Raw genomic sequence first — 21,550 nt, 5'->3', positions numbered from 1 at the left:
TCCATAGAATTCTATAGATGATAAATATCTCTATTTAGACACCAACAGAAGAAGAACTGGATGACCTGAAATTACTAAAGCTTCAGTGTAGGAGTGTATTTAGCTAATTAAGTTTATGAAACTGATGTAAACTGAGTCTAAATGAACCTGTGATAATCTCCCAGGTTTTTTGGGTTTTTTTTTAAGAAGCAGGTGTTCTGCTTTAGAGAGAAAGGAGATAAAGAAAGCATGCAGTGAGACGTTTTAGACTCACAGAACCATCTCTTAGCAACGAGGTTGGTGAGGGAGGCAGAAATTCAAGGGACCTGGTACCCTTAGGCAAATCTCTTTGAGGGTTGTCCCACGGACATGTGTTGGTAAACCATCTGTGAAGGGCTGCAACTCATCTGGAGCTCTAGGGATTCTGTCTTGTGCATATGCATGAGGAGAGATAAGGAAACTTACCCCCAAGGAAAGGAGAAAAAAAACTGCTATTAAAATAAGGAGGGAAAGGGGGAAAATACTTTTGGAATGCCTATGACTGTCTTCTGCTTGTGGACTTGTATTGTGTTTCTTTTTTAGCTTTTTAATGCAAAGTGTGACCTTGCAGGAGAGCTCCAGGTACCAGTCAGTTTTTCTAAGATTCCTCAGCCAAATAAGCTCTGTGTATCCTTGATAAGAGAAAGAACATAATTTAGAGTTGTTTAGTGCCTATACCTCATGAGCAGATGGCAGACAACCCGCTAACCAACCTCATTTCTATTCCCAGAAATATGGAGGCTCAGACACCAGCTTAATCCCTGTCTGTCCTTCCCTCACTCCTGAGCTGCAGTCCTTCATAAGAGAGGGGGGATTTTGCACAGTCCTAGACCAGCCCATCCCACTAGACAGACTCATACTGAAAAATGTTGAACCCGTCCAAGTTACAGGTATGTGCCTGCATGCACACCATGCCTGTTACGAATGCTTTCATAAACACCATGTCAATGCACTGTGTGTGTGGCAGCATAAGGACAAGCTGCTGTTTGCCCACAAACCACCCCCAGACGCCTGGAGTGCAAACACTGGTGCCTCAGCCCTGCCTTCCTTCACAGCTCTGCTCCTGCTGGGAGGCATGAGCTGCTGTCTCAGCCTTCACAGCCCACAGCCCCTGCTGCCAGCAGTGACTCACACACGCCAGTGACTGTCACATACTATCCATTCACCCCAAAGGAGGCATCAAGACTCCAATGACTTCTTTCTCACAAGCCAAGTGTTCCCTTGTCCTAACTGTCCTAACATGGTCATTCAAACCCCAGGTATCTTTCAGATCACCCCAAGAACATTTTTAGTCCCATACTAGCTTTGCAGCATTTTTCAGCTGCACCACTACATCGTTCTCCCGGATATCCTCCCACATAACACAGCAGCCATTCGCAAGGAGGCTGGAGAGGAGATTTACCTCCTGCTACTGCTCCTCCTCACATCTCCACCAGCTCTTGAGAGGATGGAAATCACCCAGCACACATCAATGCTTCCTTGCTCTCAGACATCCAAATGCATCACTGGGGAATACTCCTCCTATCCCTGCTGCTGTGCAGTTGGGTGTGGAGTGAAGGAGGGCTGACTGCCACAGAGAGTGACCAGCCTTACCCTGCCAAAACAAGGTTCCTGAAGTCACCAAAATCAGATTTTGGGTCAGGGAGCAGGCATGCACCATCAGGCCTCCCCTTGGTCTGAGCCTGTGACACAGCTGGCTCCCACACACCTCACCCTGGTGGTGAATGGTGCCATATCCACTTGGTGGCCAGTCACTAGTGATACTCCCCAGGGCTCAGTATTGGTGCTGGTCCTGTTTAACACCTTCATAACAGACCTGGATGAGGGGAGAGAGGGAAGCCTTAAGCCACACATGGCATTAATTTGGGTGGGAGTGTTGATCCAGTGGGAGGTAGGAAGGCTCTGCAGAGGGATCTAGACAGGCTGCATTGATGGGCTGAGGCCAAGTGCAGGAGATTCAGTAAGGTGAAGTGCTGTGTGCTGCACTTCAGTCACACCACCACCATGCAGCTTTATGAGCCTGGGCTGGAAAGCAGCCCAGAGAAAAAGGACCTGGGGTGCTGGTTGACAGCCAGATGAACATGAGCCAGTGTGTGCCCAGAGGGCCAAGCAGCCCAATGGCATCCTGGCCAGTATGAACAATAATGTGGCCAGCAGGACTAGGGAAGAGATCTGTACTTGGCACTGGTGAGACCACAGCTCAAATTCTGTGTCCAGTTCCAGGCCACTCTCTACAAAAAGTACATTGAAAATCCAGAGTGTGCCCAGAGAGGAGCAGTGAAGCTTGGGAAGGGTCTCAAGAGTAAGTCTTAAAAGGAGTGGCTGAGGAATCTGGGGATGTTTAGCCTGGAGAAAAGGGGTGACATCATCACTCCCTACAACCATCTAAAAGGAGGCTGTAGCCAGGTGGGAGATGGCTTCTACTCCCAGGCAAGCAGCGATGGCACAAAAGGAAATGGCCTTAAGCTGCACCAGGAGAGGTTCAGGATGGACACCAGAATATTTGCACAGAATGGGTGGTTAAGGATTGGAACAGGCTGCCCAGGGAGGTGGTGGAGTCAGCACCCCTGGAAGTGTCCAAGAAATGACTGGAAGTGGCACTGAGGGCTGTGGTCTAGCTGACATGGTGGTTCAGTCAAAGGTTGGACTCAATGATTTTGGAGGTCTTTTCCAGCCTTAAGGATTCATTGATTCAGCCTAACACTGCCAAGATCACAGGAGCCTCCTCTATCAAAGCGAATGAAAAGAAATACAAATCTCTGGGCTCCAGGGTCGTCCTAATCCTTGAGATTGAAAGGAAAAGCTTAGGGAGCTACAGTGCTCTGTGAGAAAGCAATAGATAAGGAAAATAAACATAGAGTCTGTAAAATTTATGATAACTTTGAAATACATTCACCCAGACTATTTAGCATTCAGCATCAATGCTGAGAGGATATAAAGGTAGGCAATAAAAGGGAAATTACTAAAGACAAGATAAGGGGATGAACACAAAGAATAATAACCTTTTTTAAAAACATGTTCCAGGCACTGTCTGCCTGCCTAATTAGCTCCCTTACCAAACCAGTAGAAATGGAGCAAAAGTATCAGCCACCTCTTGGCTGCAGGTTGGAGGGGAGGGCAGCCCCACATCCCATGTAAGCCCAGGCTGAATGCAAATGCAAGGCCAACAGCTCCTTGGGTGCTGGAGAAGGCAGTGCAGCCACCCTCCATTTTGCACCTAATAGATTGGCCATAAAAACCATAATGGATATGGAAATAATATTTCTGGATTTTTTTTTTTCCAAGCCAGCATTTCCCATAGAGATTCCTAACCAGGGTCTTTCTATCTCTGTGATCCAGCTGCAATCATCAGAATAGAAAAAGCTGCCTATGGCATTCCAGCCTAGGCTCTGCCACTGGTTATGACCCTTCCCTGCACCCTTGGCCTTATTGCTTCTTCTCTCCCATACTTCTTCCCATACTTCTCTCCCATACATTCTTACCAGCTTTACTACAGCTGTAGCCATGGCAGTCTCTGTTACTCACTTGTAGTCTCATAAGACCTTGGAAGCCCCATCCTAAGACAGGACCCCTTGGGGTGAGGTACAATAAAAACAGTGAGAAAAATTACTGTAGGGAGATTGCAGTTCAGATTCCCACCATTCTTTGTAAAACAACAAGCAAACCTTCCAATGTCAACAGAAAATATCCCATTGCAGGAGAAAGAAAAATATTTAATATTGTCTGGAATGTGTGACCTTGGGGAACATTGCCAGTTTATCTGCACTCTCAAAGAGACTTTTATTACTGGTGGCACTAAAAGATTAGTTAGCATGTTCTCAGAAAGGGCATATGATCCATCACATTAATCAAAAATGATATCCTGATTTTTTGATCTAGCAAGTACTTTTGCTTCTGTTAGTTTGCTGAGGGTTGACATCACTTTGAAAATAAACAAAGCTCAATGCAAGTACTAGAAAAAAATATATGTTGCAATATCCTACAAATATCCTTTTGGCCTCAGGCTGATAATTCTTTTCCAAAGCCTTCAATGCATTAGTGAAGGGATAGAAGATAAAATGGTGAGTTCATAACACCAGGAAGGTACCCTAAAAGGATAACTACCTGCAAACACCATGACAAGAGATATACCTTTACATGTAAATACAGTATTAGGAACCCAGCTCTGAAGGTTGTTAGCAGCAACATTCTTTCTGATTAGAAAATCACTAGCTGACTTAAGCTCCCCCGTTATTCCAGATGCGTGACATTGGTGTCACTTTGTCCCCTTGCAGAGAAACACACTACATGATGCTCACAGTCACCTTCAGGAATAAAAGTGTGGCAGCAAACAGAGGCAATATGCCTGGGCATCCCCAGGAGCACCAGCTCAGGCACATGCCCAGGGAGAACCCAAAGACAGCACTAGCCTGAGTGCAGCCACTTCCCCATGTGCCAGCCATCATACAGACTTACTTAAATAAAATAGAACCTCTCTTTTTGGTTTTTGATATTTGTTTTTCTTTAACTTCAGTTATGATTTAGGCCACTTTGAAGGGAAATGTTTCTTAATGATCCTCAGGTAGACTCAAAAGCACCTTAGCTGCACAATGATGAAGCAATTAAAATTAAAAAAATGCAAGTAGAATTAACATTTTGAAATAAGAGAGCTTCCTACACAACAAAATTAACTCACCCTATGAGGGTGCAATTGCTCTTTTAGAAATAAAAAAAGATGCTTATATATATAATTTCTTTGATCATAATCAATGTGATATAAAATTGGACTGACAGTTGTATGAGGTGCATTTATATCCCTTTTCTACATTTTTCCAGTCTTCAGCCTGCGAAATGCTTTTCTAATTCAGCATGAGAACAGGTATCGGCAGTGCATAGCACTCTTCTTGCTACAAGCTCAGACAGAGACTGCCAAGGTAGGTAACACATCCTTTTTTCTTCTCTAATTACACAACTATGCTTTCCCTAAAGGAGAATGACAGCCTAAAAGTGGTCATGCTGTGATAAGAATCTCTTACAGTTGTGACACTTGACCAAAAGTAAAACAAAACAAAATAACACCCCAGTGCTCTGGCTCACATATTTGTTAGAGAATTTTTGCTGCTGAACATGTTCCAGTTTTCTATCAGGGTGGTTAGCAGGTCATATTCTTGTTGAAAAACATTATCAATTCCAATTGCAAAAAAAAAATATCCATTTCTTGTGTCACAGAAGATGGTCAGCCCCTCCAGAGCAGTCAACGCCAAAACAACCCCCCCCACACCCAACTCACATGCAGTAGTACTCAGATCAGAAAACTGTCTCATGCTCATCTATTCAAAACACGCATTTTGCCATTCCAGACTGAACAGATGGTACGATTAATTCCACTATTACATAAATTTACCCCTCATTTTCACACCATGTCACATTTCTAGTAACAGCAGAGTGTATAACATCTGAAAGTGCGTCAGGCACTTCACAGTATTTTGCTTTCTCATGTAAGTTGAATTTCCTTCTCTAATACCTAATGCACAGAAATTTGATCACCGCAAATACTAATTCTTACAAGTAAATGGTGGTAGACTGGTTCTAAAAGAAACACTGAGTGAATTCTTTCCATTTTCTAGTCACTGGCTAGTACTTGGAATAGCTATCCACTCAAGAAGTCATTACTTTCTCCTGTTACTGAAATATGACCTTCCTTTTCCAAAACTGCCTTCATACCAGGGCTACCATCTTCTCAATGTCATAGAATCACAGAATAGTTTGGGTTGAAAGGGCCCTTTAAAGGTTTTAGTCCAAAGGTTAAATCCTCTTAGGGTTAGTCCAATGTCTAATAATAGCAATTCAGAGACAATTTCTGTCACCAGACTATCTGGAGAGAAGGAAGTTACATACTTGAAATTATCTTTCCATCACTCCCTGTCCTCATACCTGGATGACAGCAAACATAGACCTGAATGCTGTCAGCATGATAACAGAAACTGAAATTCAGTTGGTAGCACATGGCAGATCTTGGAGGGACAGAACTCGTGATGCTGATAGAACTGGAGCTGTCGTAATCAAAAAAATGAGGAACCCAACTGCAGGGACAGCATTAAGCTAATGAATAAACATCACAAGAAAGGGGTGAAATAGCCTGTAACAAACTTCACCATTACAAACAGAGCATTAAAATCCTACCTTCCAACCAAAAATGGAAACATTTGCTGGAAATCCCTGGCCCCAGACACAGATTCCAGCAGCATGTAGTGGCCTGAACAACTGGGAGAGTCTCAGTTGTAGGATAATTCATGTTTCCTTCAGCAATTATGAGCACAAGCCTGAAGAGAGGCTAAATAAAACTAAAGGCTCTGGATGTTTATGCATCTAACTTACTGGAAAATTTTTAGGTTGTCTTGGTTTACAAATATTTTTTCTTGTTACAGATAGCATGGATGTCACAGATAGAAACAGCAATTTCCAACTACACCACACAACATGAAACCAAGAAAAGCACTGCTTTCTGCTTCCCTGTTGAATCCTCTGAAATTTAATAATGTCAGCATTGCACCGATACAGCCAGTGGAAGATTATTGTGGTGATAATATAGTTATTTTATAATATAAATATAATGCCTTAGGTCTCTGAAGCTAACAAATTTCTGACTTGACAAAAGTATGGCGCATAGACCACACCGTGTAGGAATAAATTGGAGGAGGGGAATGAGCCATGCAACAAATGTATCACTCCTAGATTCTCCTTGCTTCACCTAGGGATGGTTCTTGCCACCCAAGGAAGTTTTAATAGAGCTTGTCATTTCCTAGAAAGCATAACAGGGAAAAAACCCCTATGTTGGTAAGGACAATACATTCACCAGAGAAGTTTAGAAGGGTTATTGCATCATTCAAACTGTTTTAATAAATTTCATTAAATTAGAATTGTGTAGCCATAGCTTCTGATATTTATGTGTCTCTTCCCAATAACCTATAATATCCCAAGATGGTTTTTAAATTAATACTGAGTGTGTGGATATATGTATACATATGTATGCACTTACCTGGTCCAGTGCTCTCCAGATACAGCCTGGCCACTGTGATACACAAATTCCTGCTCTTCCCCTGTGTCTATCATGGGCAAGTTTTTCCTTCCTGGGAAAGGAACAGCCATCAGGTTCCCTGCCAAGGGGGAGGATGTGTGAAGCTGGAGGGCAGAGCAGAGTGCAGACAGATCTGCACCAGGGCACCACACAAGCTGCCAATGCCTTGCCACAACTTTGCTGACACAGCTGTGCTCCATCTCCTGATCCCATCCATGCTCAGCTGCACACTGCATCACACCAAAGGCTTACCAGAACCTCAGAGCATCCTGAAACCAGTGCTGACAGGACAAAGGCATTTCAAGCCCAGAGGAGCCACACCTGACAGTCCAAGGTGTGTGCTTTGTGTGCTGGCAGAAGGGAGAGGGTATTTCACTGTGGATACCTTCTAACAAAACAACCTTTAGCCAGGTCTACTCAGTTTACCAGACAAGAAGTCATTCCTGGCCAGCATGTCTCCAAGGAGGACAGCCCAGGGGAAGGCAGTATTTACACACAGGCTTGTCTTCATGGAGATGCAAGCTCAACAGGCTCTTCTGTGGTGTCAAGAGAAACATACCTCAGGAAGGAGTTGAGGGAGAAATTGACTTCCCAATTCAAACCCAATTTCAGAGGAGACCTCTCTTCTCCATCTTTCTCCATATCCACACAGAGCCCCTGCTTCAATAGCTAAACATGGGTTGTTTGGTTGTGCCTCCATAATTCAATAGTGGCTTTGTCACAGGACTGATCTCCCACATCAACCACCTGGCTTCTCTCTGCAACACAGTTCCACCCTGAAAGAGCTTTCCATTTCACAACTGAGACCTTTATTGGTCTAAAAAATAAAACAAGTGCTACTTTTTGAGTTTTCCAGTTATGCCAATTGTCCAGCTGCATCGACTGTGATGTCAGAACACAGCCAGTAACAGAAGGACTTTCACCAAATGTGGGATACTCGGCAACCTTGCACAGCTATTGGGAATGAAAAGACTACTCTGAATTTAAGCTGTGAAAAGAACAGATTTGAAAAACAGTCATTATTACTGTGTTCTCAGGAATGTCAAAGCCTTTGCTGCAGCTCCCTGAAACTCTAAGAAACTGGAACATTTAGCTTGCTCTTACATGTGTGTAAGAACAGTTCATCTACAAGAACAGTACATCTGTAGTTGTAAAACTATATATCCACCATTTCAATGTAGCTTTGCTGTCTGAAACAGAGCAAGGTAGTTTTGAATGATATAATCTGGTCTATTAGAAAGGTCTAATTTTTTTATTATTATTAATAGTCATTCCTTTAACATATTAGAAAACAAAAATGACATTTCAGCAACAATTCATCATAGTTTATACAGAACCCGTTGATGCATGGTGTCACCTTCCCATTCAAATCCACAGCCACCTTCCAGATCACAGAGTTTAAGAATTACAGTGCACACTGGACTAAATTCTTTCACAATGTAAGGCACAACTACATGATCACAAGTAGTAAACACAAACACTGAAAGCAGAAAGAGAATAAAACTTCAATTAAAAAGAAATAAAACCAAAACAGACTCATGCAAAAAATCTATCTACACCTACCTACCAAGATGGTATGATCCAGTTTAGAAGTACAGTACTCTGTAAGTAAAACTGCAACATAAGTCTTTTATAATACATTACTTCTAAATATCAAGTAAAAACTTATATTTTTTTCCATTTATATTTTATACAATTATACAGAAATTAAGCTGTATGAACAATATTCACATCTGCAATAATAAACTGATCATTAAAAGTCAGAAAAGAGGCAAATGAGACCATGTAATTTGTGGCACGCATCCATTACAGAACACCATTCATCAAGTTCACATCTCGAGTACTGAAGGAAAAAACCACGACTGAGTGAATGGTACATTTGGTGACTGAGGCTATCTGTAACCAAACAACAAAGCTCCATACAAAATTGGTTTTACCCAGCAGACCTTAATTATGAAAGCTTGTGGATGTAATTTATTTCCTGTCCAGCAGCTATTTTGCAAGGTTGAAGCTACAGAAGTTAAAAGAATTTAAGAGAATTCACAATAAATTGAAACTGTTGGATTATTTCAAATACACATTTAAAAAAACCAACTTAACTATTTTCCTTTTTGGTGATAAACCTTTGTGATTTTGGCATTCACTATAACTTTTACATAACATGACCGTGAGAAAACCTTATTAAACTTACCTAATGTTTGAATTTCACATTGAGAGGTAGCTTAAATTAAATCTTATGTGATGGCATCAATTGGGGGGGGGTGGGGTGACTTTTTTTGTGACTTTTTTCTTTTCTTACAAAAGTGACTATTTCTATACAAGCAGCATTTTGGACATATTACTATAAAAAGTTCTGGTATTTGCTAACCCAGCGAGATGCTCTTTCAAACATCCCTTTTGTGCCAGGGATCAAGCTCCAGCGTGGTATAATGGAGGACTTTGCCATTAGAAGCCAACACGAGTGGCCTGGACCTGCCAGCACTGACCTGTTGACATATAACAATGAACATCCTTTCCCAGCCCTCTTTACCCAAAAAAAAAAGCACAAAATACAGAAAAATTTGGTTTTAGTGTTAAGTTTCCATCACAGGGGAGGGAAAATTGGAAAATGTGCCTTCCAAGTTCCTGCTTTCATACAACATTGATCCAAAGGGGTAGCAGGGCTTCATCAGTCTTTAAATGCACAGACACTTCTCTATCCACTGCATAGTGAGTGTGTAGTATGTGGAGAGCTACAGATAATATGCAGAGTTTATTACATAACCTAGTACCTACACTCTTCATTATTGGGAACTTAAGTGGTATCTAATATTCTCTCTAAACATGCAAACTTTTTTATTCAGTGTCCATTTAAAAAGAAACAGAAAAAATACCACAAAACCAAATTTCAATGGCAGGACTTACATGCAATTATAGCTGGTTTTGAAAAGTACATCAATTAGTCCTTTTGGAGAGGCTACGTTTGGACAATAGTTTTAAACTCATTCTAAAATGGAAGCTGAGGTCAAGGCTTCAAAACCAAAGAAACAGACAACTGGCAAGATCCTTGCAAATATGTAAAATTCCTTTTTTTCTCACTTTATAATCTTAAAATTAAGTTCTACAAAGACACGTGTGTGACTAACAAGGTTTTTGTTATATGTGCTCTCAGATGATGTGTTTTTGGTAAAAGGAACTGTGAGTGCAGTTCTCCTTAGGGCCAAATGTATACAGTGAAAAATCCAGCTGATTATAAACCTGCTGTCCAACGACTACAGCTAACACATGCAATGCACATGATGCCATTCCACTTACTATAGATTCTCTTAGACAGCAAAAAGTGCACAGTGCAAATGACAGTGTTATTTCCTAGTTCTCTGAGAATATGAGAGCAGGAGAGGTGGTAGCTGGAAGAGTAATTTATCAGTTTCTACATACTCAAACCATGATATCATTCTTCTTGGCATAGTTTAGAATCTATTTGAACTTCGGGTCCAGCACTTTTCTGTCCATCACTGAGTACTGGCCATAAAATTTTTAAGTTTTGCAACAAGCATTTGTTTCCACTCCATGGTGAACTGACACTTAACAATCCAGAAAAGCAGTTGAGTTTTCCAGGTTCCTTTATGAATGTCACTTCTCTTACATCTAGCATGAGAAGCTCAATTGTTCTGGCTCATGTAATACAAACACAGAGAGGTTACTTCATGCTTCTGCTCCCAAATCCCTTCTTGCTTCACTAATAAGAAAGCTTTTCCAGTGAGGATTCACAAACAACCCTAATGGTCCCAAAGCCAACAAAAGTAGTTACTCATTGTTCTTGTGTACCTTGTGCTCCACACTCCATGGCAACTTGGTTACTTGACACCTTCCAAAAACAGAGGCAAAAACCCACATTTCACCCTACAGTCGTGGACTTTTGTGCCAGAGAGTGAAGCCAGCTGAAAACTGAGATCCCTCTAAACCTCTTGCCTCTGTTGGAAGCTGCAGCAGAAAATTCCTTTTGTCTCTTCATTTCCAGACAGCAACTTTTCCTACTGTGACTCATTACTTTTATCCTCTTCATTCAACCTTTGCAGAAGGGGGAAGATTACATTAGGGAGTATGTGGGGAGAAGAAATAAATAACAGTGAAGGAGAGCCAGCTAAGACCAAAAGCCGACCACTGACCTCTGCAATGCTACCTGTCTCCAGTATGATGTACTGCTGACATGAGGCCAGAGTGGAACAGCAGGATTTGGCATTTATTGGGCAAAAATGCAAGGGACTGTGAATCTTTGACTGGGAAGAGAGATGTTGTCTCCAGGAAGTTAAAAGAACCTCTCCCCACCCTTAGTAAGACCATCCTTTACACATTTACAAAAGCTTCTGTAGCTTATCTCTGTGCATGAAGCAGCTGGTCTCTCACATTCTGCTCTTGCAGCAATTCTGAATGTGGATGGAGTATCCTGCAGATGGCACAGTTTCAAGAACAAAGCCCATACTTCACTGTCCCATTCCTGATGCCACAGTAATGAGTAGTAATCAAAAGCTGCTTGAGGATCCCACAAACCTACTGGTTTGAGTGCTGGTTTTGCCATCCTTTTCACCTCTTCCTCTAAAATGGCCACTCCTCAGGGAATCAGAGCAATCTGCCTATTGCTAGAAGTTGTAAAAACACATAACTATGCATTCTCCAGTTCCAAGAGTCAGTCTCTTCTGCCATTTTATTAGTTTTCCCCTCTGTTCCTGTGTCTGCAGTCTGAAAAATCAGTGAATTAAACTGTTTTGCCTGGAATCCTTTTTTTACTGTGGTAATAGTCACCAGGCTTTTTACTTTTTACTTGGTTTTCCAGTTACTTAGAAGGCAGTGGAACAAAAAGCCTACATTCCTACTGAAACATGCCCATCAAAACAGCCAGACTCTGCAAGCATATTTGTAAGTACACAGCTTTTCACCTTCCAGTTTCCCTTATTATGGGATATTTTCTTGAGCTTGAGCACAGCTTCCAACCCGGCAGTGAAGCCAAGTATTATAGAGTCAGTCTACCATCAACTTGTCAACAAATACAGAACAGCACTAAGAGTTACAAGTACAAAACAAGGAGCATAAGACTCAGCCATGGAGTCATAAATTCACTTTTCACAGTGAAAAGCTGTAGAAATCATGATCTATTGCTGCAGAATAAAAGCTCACACATGAAAGTTTCTACCCCACTGATCCTCCAGATTTTAACAATCCTTCTTTCTACAAATGTGCATTCAAAAAGCATTTCCATCCCCTCTAAAAGCTGCTTATATAAGCTAGGCAGCAAAAAGCAACTTTCAAAAATCAAGCTGGTTTTGCCCCTGAAGCTGAAGAGCTCCACCTCAAGGTGTGATCTGCAGTGAACCAACTGCACCGCTTCAGCAGCCTGCTGAGAAAGGTGACTCTGCTTGTCTTTACACAATGACATCCCAAAAGGCTGAATTAAGAGAGCTTCTAGAGCTTCCTTCCAGAGCTTCTACCACTGCAGAGGTCACTCCTGAGCTTTCATATGTTCCAAATCAAAAGCAAAATGCCTAAACACAACTGAATCTTCTAACCACTTTCCTGATTCCACTGAAAGATCTCCATCTTCCTCTGCCTCATGTGTTTTAATCTCAGGCAGCTGTGGGAAGTTTCTCCCTTCCTGCTCAAAATCCCTCCTGCTCTGTGTGGTTGTCCTTCACCCAAAGAACAGCACAAGGCTCTTGTGTGTTACACAAAAGAGCAGAATGCATCTAGGCTGGAGCACAACTGTCACATCTCTACTTTTCCCACATTTCTGAAGCCAGACAAAGAAAGCAAATTTTTTGGTTTCTCTCAGTAAACAAATAAATAGAAAAAGAAATTCCCAGAGGCAGAGATTCTGTTCATATTTTCTATTCAAAAGATTCTTATACCAAACAGTTATACTGAAGAGGAGAAATAGGGAGTCCAGAGGCTCTGTTCATATGGAATTGTTGCAGCAGTTTGTTTTTCTTTTTTGAGCAAGCAACTCAAGTCCAAACCAGAAAAGCAGGTCAGTGTTTTGTATGAACCACAGTTGTAGCCCAAACCCTTTTACAATGACAAGAACAAGTCACATCATTCAGCTGGCTTTTGGGAAATAAGAACTGAATTTTAAGAAAACTCCTTGACAGTGCAAATGTAGAACTTGCTGGGTAAGTTGAAAGGGGATATGAAACCTATAGATCACTACTTCTGGAGTAGAAGGATTTGTTTCTTCACTTGACAGTTAATCAAGACGTTTTTTATAAAAAAGACCCTTCTTCATTCAGATATAGAGCTGTAACTAGATAAAAGCAAACAAATCTTCCTAATGATGACTAAGCTACCCTCATTGTGACAGAATTTGTTGCCTTGCCTCAGAAAAGAAGTAGAGGAATTCAGGATACAACTTTTTTCTCTGAACAGCTGGCAAAACTTGGTAAGATACTAAAGCATTTGAGGGGTAGAGAATTTAACAGGGTATTTAAGACAAAAAAAAAATTCCTAAATATTGGAAGGCATAACCCCTGCTTAGAAAAAATAATCTTAAGGGTTTTGAAATACCAGACACAAAGGGAAGAAAAATTAGAGACAGGCAAGCAAAAATGAAGAGGTGCAAACAAAATCACAACAAAAACAAGTATGGAGCCTACATGAACTGTACAAGAAACTTCTGTTCCCAGTACAGAAAGTATGAATAAATATTTATTGTCATATATATTGGCCTCTATGTTAGAACTGTTTGGCTTATAACAAAGACAGTTTTCCATTCTAAGCAGACTAAATCACATAACTAACATAACAGTTCAGAGCCCCTGGTAATGGGGGTCAGATGGAGTAATGGAATAGGAGGTTTGTTAGGTGTTACAGGAGTTCAGCTTCTTCCACCAAAAGCTGAGGAAGGGACAGAAGAAAAGGCCAGAAAAACTACAGCTGGATCAAAAAAAAACTTTTTCTAAGTTGGATGCCTGGCTTGGAAGGTCTGGATGTCCCTTAGAACACCAATGATCTCTCAATGCTTCCAGGGTATGGACAGGGGCAGAGATATGCTACAGGCTTCTACCAGCACTGTTTGTTTGCTTTTAAATGCAAAAAAACATGATGTAAGAATTTCTTGAATATTAAAATGTGTCAACCAAATTTGTAAAAGTGAAATCAATCACTATGGGACGAAACATTGTAATGCATAATATAATATTGCTACAATGCCACATAAACTTTGTCTCATCATTTGTTCACACATACTCTCTCAGAAAGACAGATGCACTCACACACTAACTATGCAATATAGCATGTGTAAAGGTGTTCCAGCACCCAAGTGCTGCATTTAATAGGGACTTGGGTGCTGATACTACGAGTGGTGGGCAAATAAACTGAGTTGAAGTTGAGTCCAGCCATTACCCTCATTGTGGAGTTCAAACTTCAGAGAGAAAAACAAGAACCAGAGAGATAGAAAGAAAAGAACCAAATCACAGGGGGTTATAAAGACTATTGGATACACAATCAAATGCAACAATTAGTTATGTTTTTACAGCAACATTTGATACATAAAATCCTCACAAGTTTTTGCATCTTTCTTTTTCTTTGAAGGAAACAAGAATAAACTCCAATATCACATAAATGCTGTTTCTCTTGAACAAAAAAATAAAAGATAAAAAAATACATTGTTACTCCTCTGTTTAAACTTTATTTACAAATAACTGGATATTTCTAATCTAGACATAAAAGCTCTTTCCATGATGAATGTCAGTAAGCTATGAATGATCTGAGCCCATGTCTCACAAAAAAATACAATAGTTTTGCTTGGTATCAATAAACATTTTAAAATATACTAGATTTTGCCAAGTGTTACAATCATTGTCCAAACTGAATAGTAGTCTGAGTGCTGAATGAAGTGCATCAACAGAAATAGTAAATTTTAGTGTAACATTTCTTTGTCACTCACGATAGCCAGTTATCCTTGCAAGTCATTAAAGCAAGTATCACAGACTCGGACAGGCTTCTTGGAAGAAGGAGTTAAGGCATTCTTTGCTGAGCACTCAGCACAAAAGATATTTCCACACTGTCTACAGTGATGCTGCAAAAGAGAAGAAATATACATGCTGAATATCAGTGGCAGTGATCACTAATAGAGATCACTATCATGTCAACTCTCATGTTTCAAAAATTACTCTTAATTTTTAATTGGCAGTTACATAGCAGAGAGAAGGTAATTTCAGTAAATCCTTTCTAAAGGGTATATGAGTAAAACATTCAGAAGTGCTTCACTGAGTCAAGAGAATATATCAGTTTCCGAAGATAGAAAATAGTTCATCCTCCTCTTGAATTTGTTCTCTTGAGCTTGTTCTGGTCACATGAAATACATTCTTCTTATATGTAATTACCTGCTGTCACATAGAGAAGTATCCTTGAATCAAAGGATCCAGCAGTCTCTGTTTAAAGACTACCCAAAGATCATCACCAAAATAGTGCAGGCCAGGGGGAGTCACCTAAGACTATATCAGGAAGCTCTGCAAAAATGAACCTCACAAATATCCCTCATCTACTTCACTGCCAAGCCACTTGTTGGAGGGGTGCTCATCTCTGGATGAACGGCAGACCCTGCCAATTGATGCTAACATCTTAGCTGACCACAGCAGTTTTTCAAGCAAGGTCTGACTCCAGACCTAAAACACATCCAGTTGTTTCTTCTGTTCCATGTTTACAAATGTATAGTCACAAAGCACCAGATCATGGTGATGCCTCATATTTTCACACGTATCTAATTTCAACCAATTTACATTTTTTTTATATCCATAAATCTATATATCCATATATATCCATATGGATACATGGAGATATATATATCTCTCCATATATCCATAAATCTAGTTCAGATCAGTTATAAATATATTTTGTAAAATATATTTTGTTTATAAATATATGTTGCAAATATGCTTACAACAGTAATTTTGCCTGCTTGCCTTGGGAATTGAAGCATTTTAACACTGTTTATAAATTGATGCTGCTAAAATGGAAAAAGAATCATGAATAAAGCAAGCTCCACAGCCATTATTTTTAATATGTTAAGGCACTTTAAACAATAACTGTATTCTGAGATGTCTTGAGAATCCCAGTACTATTCAGGCCATTTTCTGAAGTCTGTATCCAATCCAAGAGTTTGGAAACAATAAAAATAGAAAAACACCATAGCCACAGAGTAGAACACACCTACCCTTCTTACTGTCACTGAAAAGCCTTTTCCACAGGCCATACAATTCTGTACCTCATTGTCTTCTGCCCACTTCCTGTTGAGAGCTTGTGTGTGTTTGATCTATACAGAAGATGTAAAAAAAAATCAGGCTTTTTTAAAAATTGCAAGTCTATTCCCTCTACTATCTTCTATTTCCACAGCATGCACTACCTATTACAAAATAAAAGCACCAATTATGTCACGACACTCAGGGCTCATGGCTATTCAGAGAGGAAACCTTCTAAGCTTCAAAACTATAAGCAGATTTAATAACACACAGACAGACCCTCACACACCACAAACATAACACCTTAATTCACTCTAGAAAGGCAACCCATCATCAAACTGACACAAATTTGAAATTCTCCTAAGGTCCCAAACAGAGAATCAACAGGTTTTATAGCTTCAAATCAAATTATACCTGCAATGACTGGTTTTCTCGGCCAAGTTCCTGCATTGCAGCCGTTGTATTGTCCAACTTTTTCTTCATTTCTACAAGTTTGGCCTGAAGCTTTTCAATTTCTCCCTCACTTTTTATACACCTGAGGCAAAATAATAAACAGTCAGCTCAAAGCATTTAAGACAATGTACACTGTGTGTCCTTTGAGCCAGTTGTCAGTCTGAGAACTTACCCGCATAAAATCCAGCCAAAAAAATCCTTACTCTGAAAAGTTCTTGGATGCCTTAACTAGGAAAACATTCTGTTGTAACAATCAGTTAAAGATTATACTGGCATTGCTCCTAAGTATCTGCAGCTTATCAATACCTGGAGTTACACCCCAAGCCAGGGACAGTGCTGAAGGCAGTCCCTCAACAGCAAGCCCTGATAAATACCCCTGTGCAATGGGACACTCTCCCAAACCAGCTGCTGCAGATCAGGTCAGGCAACAGGGCAGAAAAGAAACCTTTTTCTTCTATCAAGGCCACCTCCCATCAGCTGAAACTCAGTTAGCTGCTCAAAGCCAAATTTCAAAGGGTATTTTTCTGCCAAGCTGTAAACAGCTGCTGAATGAATTCAACACAGTACAGCAAGGGATTGCCAAAGAAAGAGGATCTCATTTGAATTGATCCCATCCTTTTCCAAGGTCTACTGCTCAAAAGTCAAACCACCAAGCTTGACAGTACTGACAAAAGTTTTCCCCTCTGCCTTCACCAAACATGTCAGGAAGTAAGGACAAAGAAAGCTTCCTGTCTCACAGGTGTTTCTTCTGCCCTGGAAACCACTGCATTTAATAGCTCCAGCTGCCTTGCAAGGCCTCCTGCTGTCTGAAGGAAAAGCACTCTGCTTACCTTATACTTAAATATATTGTAGAGACAACAGCGGGATGGGAGAAAATAAGACTGCAGCTTTTCAGGAGGAAGAAAATGCCTCCTTTGTGAACTTTAGTCTATCTAACCCAATTACACGCTCAGTCTCCTAACACAGAGTAGTGGGCACACCTGGGACTTCCTATGCAAATTCTGTGTTACTTAAGGGGTCTCTTCCAGGCTTCTGGATGACTTGGGCATGTGTTCAAACTGAATCAAGGCATGGGAACCTCACAGTGATGGAGAAGAACAGTTAGCTCAGGTAAGAGAAGTTCTCTCTGCCAGGCCCCACAAGGTTGACAGAACAGATGAGAAGCCACAGCCTATACACCAGAAATCTCAGAGAAGCCTAGTGGATTTAGAAGGGTCTTACAGATGGACGTAAATCTTTGAGAGTAAGCACAGAGCTGCGGCTTTGGTGATTAGTAAAGATCCTGATAAGCCTGCCCTGTTTTCTACAGAACGATCACAAGGAGCACAGTTGGTTCCCAAAACCTCTTGCTGTGCTTTGGCAGGGATGACAGAGAGTTGCACTCTGGAAACTGCACCCACAGCGCAGTCACTAAGAGCAAATACAGATTTAAATAAAGCATGAATACAGAATCCCAAATCAACTCAAACAAGTTTTCACCCTCAGTTCATTTAATTTCTCAAACTACACTTCCTCAGTCATGACCACAGCTCACCTCTCCAGCAATGCTCTTCTCTCATCCTGATTATTCTGGACTGTTGCTTCCAGGACAGCGTTGTCCCCACGTAAATCATCTGTCTGTTTCTCCAGCTCACTCACTCGTCTTTGACTGCTTTGCCACTCTTTCTTCATGGTAGCCAGGTTTTCATTCAGGGCTGTCACCTGCATGGTGAGCTTGGTCTCTTTTTCCTCATGTTTCCGTTTTTCTTCTTCTTTGTCTTTTTTCTCTGTGTGCTATAAAAACAATGGGAAAATGAAAAACAAGCTTCCAAGCATTCTTTCCTTATTCCCTACATTTAATTGAGTCAAAGAATCTTACTGTAATAGAATCACTACTTTTAATCAACATACTCTACTAGACAAGGCTGTCACCTCACTGAATTTTCCTACACCATTTTTTTATCTTGTCATTTAAAAGCTCCTGTAAAGTGAAATTAAAGTCAACCCATTGCATCTTTTCTGTCTCTGGAAAAATCCAAAGGCATGTTCATAAAACAGCAATCTTATTCTCTCTAACATACTAACCAGTTTAGCTTCAATTTCAGCACATTCTTTCTTCAGCTCCTCTTCTCTCTTTTTCAGCTGATCTTTGACAGCTTGATGTTTTTGTTTCTCCTGTTCCAGAGTTGAATTTACATTATCTATTTTGCCCTGCAGTTCTAATTTCTGTTGAATCAATAGCTGGTTTCCATCCTTGAGATTTGTCACCTCCTGTTGGGATACAGAATTCAAAGTTAAAGTAGCAACTCTGAAAGTGTAAATCGATTTAAATTAAAAAATACTGTAATTCTTTCTTAGGAGAGGACAGTGATAATTTTTAGTTTTATCACTAGAAGAAAGGATGATTTTATAGAGTAAAGTATCAGTGATTTTCATGATCAAAGATTTTTAACTTATATTATGATCAATATTCAATTTTAAAAATAATTTTAATATATGTTTCTACTAAAGTAGAGAGGAAGATCTGTTGAATTGTTTTCTACCACTCCTTGAAAAGATGCATCCATTGTCATTTTTTAGGTACAGCTCTAAAATTTACTTCACATTGCTCTCTGTTTGCAATAACAAGGTTAAAAACTTTGTAATGACAATGTAAAACTGAATGCTGATGGAAGAAAGTTAGTTTCTATTAGTCCTCAGTGTATAAAAAAATTACTCCGTTTTAAGCAAATGGGATGATGTAAATAATGGCTTTACTTGTTCTTCTGTAATTGAACTCAAGTAGAACAGTTCATTTAATTTATAGAAATAATTTTCCTTAAATTTACACAGCCAAGGATACAGGTATAACAGACTAATAGGGGTGGACCATTTTCCATAAATCAAATTCACAATATGAGTTAAAACCAAACCAAGGACAGTGAAAAGAACATATCCTCAGAACAAGAGGATGCCCTACAGATACATATACATCTATTCCTTGCTAGGAGATGGGAAACAGAATTTAAGTCTTTAGGAAACTTTCAGTCTGATTGCTTGTAGGGAAATGAAGACATTACTATTAAGCTGATACTGGTGTGCACACCTTTTACATCTTCATAAATTTTCTTCTTTAGAATAGAGATTTTAGGAACAAGAAGAATTGGAATACCTTTCCCCAAGCACAGAGTGCTCAAGAGAAACAAAGTACAGACTTATACCTAAAAATTACAGACCATTTTCTAAACAATGGCAAATAAAAGAACACCTAAAGGCTGTAAGTAATCATGTTATTTTCTTCTCTTTTCTTTTTATTAGTGTATGGAGAATTGTACCTGTATTTATACTTGTGCAACAATTTAAACTAAGTGTGCTTAACAGATGCAAATATAACTGCTTATGGAAAACACAAACTGCAGCCTTTTAGGAATGTTAGTTTTTATAGGGACTAAAAAACCAAAATATGTAGAGTGTGACAAGAAACAGTTCATTTCACTGAAGACTAAAAATTATTTCATTAAATCCTCTCAACCTTTAGAGAGCTCAACTGATTGTTATGATTTTGGAAGAGAGTTTGTCTTTTATGAGGCTCCTGACATTTGCCTTTTTTGAGGCTTCCCCAACTGTAACTTTTTAAGACATTTTAAGAAACAACAGTAAGAGAGTTTCATCTCTACCATGCATCCTTGAGAAGTCCCAGATGTGCCTAGAATATGTGGAAAACTTCACCATTGTGATTCTTTTGGACCGCTTTTCATTTCAGAATAGTCAAGCAGGGGTATGCAGAGTGAATTTACAGTGGAACTGAAGAAAAGCCAGGACAACCATCAATACAACCCATCCTGAAGCTAAGACAAGTTATGCAGCCCACCTGGCTCACTAGGCCCTGGGGCTCAAGAATCATCACCAACCAAGTCATCATTGCTGAGGGAGCTCAATAAAATCTGGGCTTTGGTTCCCTTACCTGTACTACCAATATTTACAGTAACCATCTTGGCAAAGCCATTCCAGAAAATATCTACTGAGTAGACACATATTTCTCATCACATAACCAAACATATGAAGAAGACTTAGTTTGTCTCAATGTACCTTCTCAAATTCTTGCTTGCAGGCTTTAAGCTCTTCACCCAGCTTGGCACTTTCTTTTTCAAGTCTGTTCCTTATTTCCTGGAGCTCTGCTGTTTTACATTTTTCATTAGCCAAATCTTTTTCTTTCAAAATCTTGAAGAGAAATAGAAGTGCTAGAAAAGTTACCTCTTCCAAATTCACAAAATAAAAAACCCAACCAAGCAAAAAACATCCAGGGCCCAAAAACTATTTGGTGACTTTGTAACCATGGAGAAACAGCTGCCATATATCTATCCATAGTTTGTAATGCAATTAGCAGCATGATTCCAGTTTTAGATTTATAACTAATAATGTTTTCCCACCTGTCTAGACACAAACCTGTCTAGAAAAATGAAAGCATATTCTGAACCAAATTCAGTACAACTGTCTCTTTTCACCAGAGGTTCAGTAAAACTGTCATTGTTATGCACTACAACAATGTTATGCTCTCAAATTAGAAAATAATAAAGGGTGCCTGCATGGGGTGGATGTGAAATCTCCTGTGTGGAGATTTCAAAAGGCAGAGGCATTTACCCTGTCATTCTGAAGATCTTGTAGCATTTTGGTCTTCTCACCCAGCTGCTGTTCTTTCTTTGATGCATCCTGCTCCAGTGTAGACTTAGCTTTCTTCAGCTCCTGAATCTGTTGATTACTGCTAGCAATTCGATTCCTGCTGGAAACTAATTCTTCTTGAGCTAGAGCAAGTTTTTCTTCTGTGGACTAATTACAAAGAGAGTTCTGCAAGTTA

The 21,550-nt window shown here is 40.0% G+C and overlaps 2 protein-coding genes across 5 annotated transcripts in view; one reads left to right on the top strand and one right to left on the bottom strand.

Moving 5' to 3' along the window:
• Window positions 1-6,948, top strand: part of PLEKHG7 (pleckstrin homology and RhoGEF domain containing G7) — a 29,028-nt gene extending 22,080 nt beyond the window's left edge. The window contains exons 14-16 of one of the 2 annotated variants that reach the window (XM_071423296.1): window positions 749-908; window positions 4,834-4,935; window positions 6,430-6,948. In XM_071423296.1, the coding sequence (XP_071279397.1) occupies window positions 749-908; window positions 4,834-4,935; window positions 6,430-6,533 (366 nt within the window). In that variant the 3' untranslated portion in view covers window positions 6,534-6,948. Of the gene's footprint in view, window positions 1-748; window positions 909-4,833; window positions 4,936-6,425 lie in introns of those variants that run through there. The other variant, XR_011678577.1, reaches the window with a different exon arrangement.
• A 1,364-nt stretch (window positions 6,949-8,312) lies between these two features.
• EEA1 (early endosome antigen 1) overlaps window positions 8,313-21,550 on the bottom strand; it is a 67,569-nt gene continuing 54,331 nt past the window's right edge. For all 3 annotated transcript variants that reach the window (XM_071423291.1, XM_071423292.1, XM_071423293.1), the window contains 7 exons: window positions 21,337-21,522; window positions 20,785-20,916; window positions 18,802-18,987; window positions 18,272-18,510; window positions 16,699-16,819; window positions 16,260-16,358; window positions 8,313-15,122 (listed from right to left, as the gene is read on the bottom strand). In XM_071423291.1, coding sequence (XP_071279392.1) covers window positions 15,000-15,122; window positions 16,260-16,358; window positions 16,699-16,819; window positions 18,272-18,510; window positions 18,802-18,987; window positions 20,785-20,916; window positions 21,337-21,522 — 1,086 coding nt within the window. In that variant the 3' untranslated portion in view covers window positions 8,313-14,999. The remainder of the gene's footprint in view (window positions 15,123-16,259; window positions 16,359-16,698; window positions 16,820-18,271; window positions 18,511-18,801; window positions 18,988-20,784; window positions 20,917-21,336; window positions 21,523-21,550) is intronic.

This window comes from Agelaius tricolor, unplaced genomic scaffold, assembly GCF_023055355.1.
Source record: "Agelaius tricolor isolate 1412-34295 unplaced genomic scaffold, bAgeTri1.0.p SCAF_3, whole genome shotgun sequence".
Lineage (NCBI taxonomy): Eukaryota > Metazoa > Chordata > Aves > Passeriformes > Icteridae > Agelaius > Agelaius tricolor.
This window is presented reverse-complemented; position numbering and strand designations above follow the sequence as displayed.